The 3,716-nt window shown below is 37.1% G+C and overlaps 1 protein-coding gene across 1 annotated transcript; it reads right to left on the reverse strand.

Annotated features, from left to right (window-relative positions):
• On the reverse strand, positions 1–656 carry LOC131154008 (zinc finger BED domain-containing protein DAYSLEEPER-like). Its single transcript, XM_058106458.1, has 2 exons — positions 339–656; positions 1–204 (listed from the first exon to the last, which is right to left on the reverse strand). Exons 1-2 carry the CDS (start codon positions 550–552, stop codon positions 101–103), a joined length of 318 nt encoding a protein of 105 aa, XP_057962441.1. The 5' UTR covers positions 553–656; the 3' UTR covers positions 1–100.
• Between the last annotated feature and the right edge of the window lie 3,060 nt (positions 657–3,716).

Below are 3,716 nucleotides of genomic sequence, written 5' to 3' on the forward strand. Positions count from 1 at the left end.
AAAATATAACAGTTAAATATTTAGAAACAAAACCAAATTTAAATGAGTTCCATAAAAATTCACAAGATTACAATTTTCAAAAGATAATAAAAAAACTTAATTAGCCATGATTGTTTGTCGAAGCTTCTCCCAAATCATTAATCAAAAGATTTTCAAATTTGACTTCTAATTGTTCAGCTTCTTCTCTTTCTTCACTTGGATCCACTGCAATGACAAAATAAATAGATAACAAATAAGAAACAATAACAATTGACAAAGGATATGAAAGTAAATAAAATGTAAGTATTGAAATTATTGAAATAATATTGGAAGAACTCAAAAAAAAAAAAAATGCATACTTGCGTAACCAAACAACCAATTTCGAGTTGTTATCAATGCTCCTGCATTTTCCGGCAAAAGTGATCTTCGATATTTGTTAAGAACCTGGGCTCCAATGCTGAATGCAGATTCTGATGCAACGCTTGTGATAGGAATAGTAAGTACATCACGCGCCATAAGAGATAAATCAGGATATCGAAATCGATTATCTTTCCAATACCGCAATATATCCATTTCAGCATGTTCCACACGATTTAGCCTAGGCTCTTCCAAATATAAATCTAATTGAGATTTTTCTGTAGTAGCACAATATTGGCTTTCATAAAATTCAAATTCCTGTCATATATTAGAATAGAAAAACAAACAATATAAATATAACAGCTAAAAATAATATATAAAATAAGAAATGAAAAATTAGAAAATATAAATAAAGTTACCGAAAGCTCATCTCTAATGAGATTGTCACTACCACCAGTACCCCCAGTAGATGGAGCAGTAGATTCCAAAGAATTTTTTGATTTGTTTTCATAATCTTGGAATAGAGAGTACAACTTTTGACGAAGGAGATTTAACTTTTGCCGAGAAGTGGATGAATCAATCTTTGAGTAACAAAACTCGACAAATTGAAGCTTGTAACGAGGATCAAGAACAATTGCAAATGCCAAAACAACACTATAACACTTCCAATATTTATCGAACTTCTCTTTCATTTTTGCAGCCATACCATTAACAATGCAGTCCGGATTTTCCATTGTTTCAAGTAAATGCAATTGAATTTTCCATATATTTGAAAAATACAAATTAGATGTAGGATAATCCGAACCCGAGAAGAGTTTTGTCATGTCGTAAAATGGCTTCAAGAAATTACAAATGACCTCAGCTCTATTCCACTCTTCATTTGACGGACAATACTTATAATTTTCATCAAGTAAAGCATAATGAATTAAAGCCCGTCGATATATGAGTGCACTTTCTATCATCATGAAAGTTGAATTCCACCTAGTTGGTACATCCAAGCGCAAACTGATTGAAGCAAGTATACCAACTCGTTTAATGCACTCTTCAAACTTAAGTTTTCTTCCTTCTGAACCCTTAATGTACTTGACACTTTCTCTAATGTTATACACAACACGTTCAATCACTTTTAAACCTTCTTGAACAATAAGATTCAAAATATGAGCACAACACCTTACATGAAAATATTCACCGCCACTTACTAAAGGTGCTTGCAAAGACAATTGACTTGAAAGAATATCTTGCATACTATCATTAGCAGTTGCATTATCCAATGTGATGGAAAATATCTTCCTATCAATACCCCATTCCTTCAATACACTAAATGTTTTTTCTGACAAAGCAACTCCTGAATGTGGGGGTGGCATGTGAGAAAAGTTAATAATTTTACTATGCAATACCCAATTTTCATCCACAAAAATGAACTGTAATGCATAAATATCCTTCAGTTGTAGGAGAAGACCAACAATCAAAAGTCAAACACACTCTACCAAAAGCACTCTGTAGTGTAAGTTTAAGTTTCTCCTTCTCCCTTTTATGTATTTTCAATACATCAGCTTTAGTAGTGTTCCTAGCAATTGGTTTAACATCAGGATTAAGATATTTATGCACATCTCGATTTCCTTCATGCTCAACCCATGAAAAAGGATAACAATGTTTTACTACAGCAATTGCCATCTTCTCACGATAAACATCTTGCTCAATTTTTTTCGCATGAAGTTTGGTTCCGTAATCCATGTGCATCTGCTTCACATCATAGTTATCACGTAATGGACAATTATTAATGTGGCGTCTCAAATTTGCCGTCCCATGGGTTGAAGCATTAGCAACATACTCAGCCCCACATTTTTTACATTTTGCCTTCTGTTTTCCATCAACATCTATAGGTAACAAATAGAATTCATCCCAAGCAGCTGATGTCTTTCTACGTTGTCTCTTTTTGTTAGTGCCATCATTGATAGAAGAATTGTTCTTTTCATATTTATCTGAAGATGGAGTAATATTACACTCATCATCAAAATCCAAGTTTATGGTATCCATTCTTTGCAATTTGTATTATCCCTAACAAAGAATAATTTTTTGGATACGCTGGGTGTCTTGGGCTTTCGCACCAAACTAATTCCCTAACAAAGAAAAATAGTTAAGACTCCGAAAAATAATAAAATAAACAAAATAATGAAATATTTAAACAATAAACACAAATCTGTTATTGGGTGTGTGTGTGTGTGACAACAAATTTTTTTTTTATTTTCTGTAGGGGAAACACAAAAAGCATTATTATAAAAATTTCTTTTATTATTACTTGATTTTCATTCTACTTAGCTTCTGAACATGGTAGGATCCTTCTTGTTTTCTTAGTTTATTTTATTTATCTACTATTTATTTATGTACTATTTATTCATCACAAATCTATTTATTCATCACAAATCCATCATGGCATCATCCATGAAACCCAACAGCCAACAAGCCAATAAATCAGTAACAGTAAGTAAGGCAGTGACAGTCTAACAGATACAGTCATATAGAGACCCTAAAAAATAAAAAAAATCTTGACTCACCTCTGCAACTCACCTTTGGAGCTGATATAGTAACTGACAGTCGCTGTGGTCACTGGTCCGTGGAGCCTGGAGGAGACCTGGAGGCGACGACTCGAGCAACTCACAGCACCAGCAGGTCCGGCAGGTAGCAGCACACCAGAGGAGAGGAGAGGAGACTCAGGAGAGGACAGGTCGGGGCCGTCCGGCACGTTGCAGCACACCAGATCCAGAGGAGAGGAGAAGAGAGAATGAGATTTGAGAGAGTGAGAGTTGAGAGTTGAGAGGTCAGAGATGAGGACTGAGGAGACTCAGGAGAGGCCGAGGGGTGAGAGCTTGAGAGTGGAGGCTCGAAAGCCGTGGCGTGGGTTAGAGACTTAGAGCCCTTAGGCCTACTGTCTACTGAGTCTGAGTACTGAGAAGTGAGAATTGCTGAAGCCTGAAGCGTGATTCCGTGAAGCTTGAAGGCGAAGGGCGGCCGAAGGCATGTGCCGTGTGCGTGAAGTCATGACTGCAGTGCAGCGTGCAGGCTGTAGCGTGACTGCGTGAGTCCCTGTCTCTGAAGTGAAGGCTGAAGGCAAGCTGGGCTGGTGCTGGAATTTGGAAATAAGCCATTAAGATTTAAGGATTCAAAATAACGGGTCACCCAGCGGGTGACCCGCCCAAACCCGGATAACCCGTTTATAAACGGGTTAACCCGTGACCCGCCCAAATATTAAACGGGTTAATTTCTTCAAATCCGAACCCGTTTTAAACGGGCGGATCCGGGTGACCCGACAGGTCATTACCCGTTTTGCCAGGCCTAGCTACCACGCGTCAGCTCCTCATTGGCTTCGCTTTTAAATCTCG

The sequence above is a fragment of the Malania oleifera genome, chromosome 4 (genome assembly GCF_029873635.1).
Source record: "Malania oleifera isolate guangnan ecotype guangnan chromosome 4, ASM2987363v1, whole genome shotgun sequence".
Taxonomy (NCBI): Eukaryota; Viridiplantae; Streptophyta; class Magnoliopsida; order Santalales; family Ximeniaceae; genus Malania; species Malania oleifera.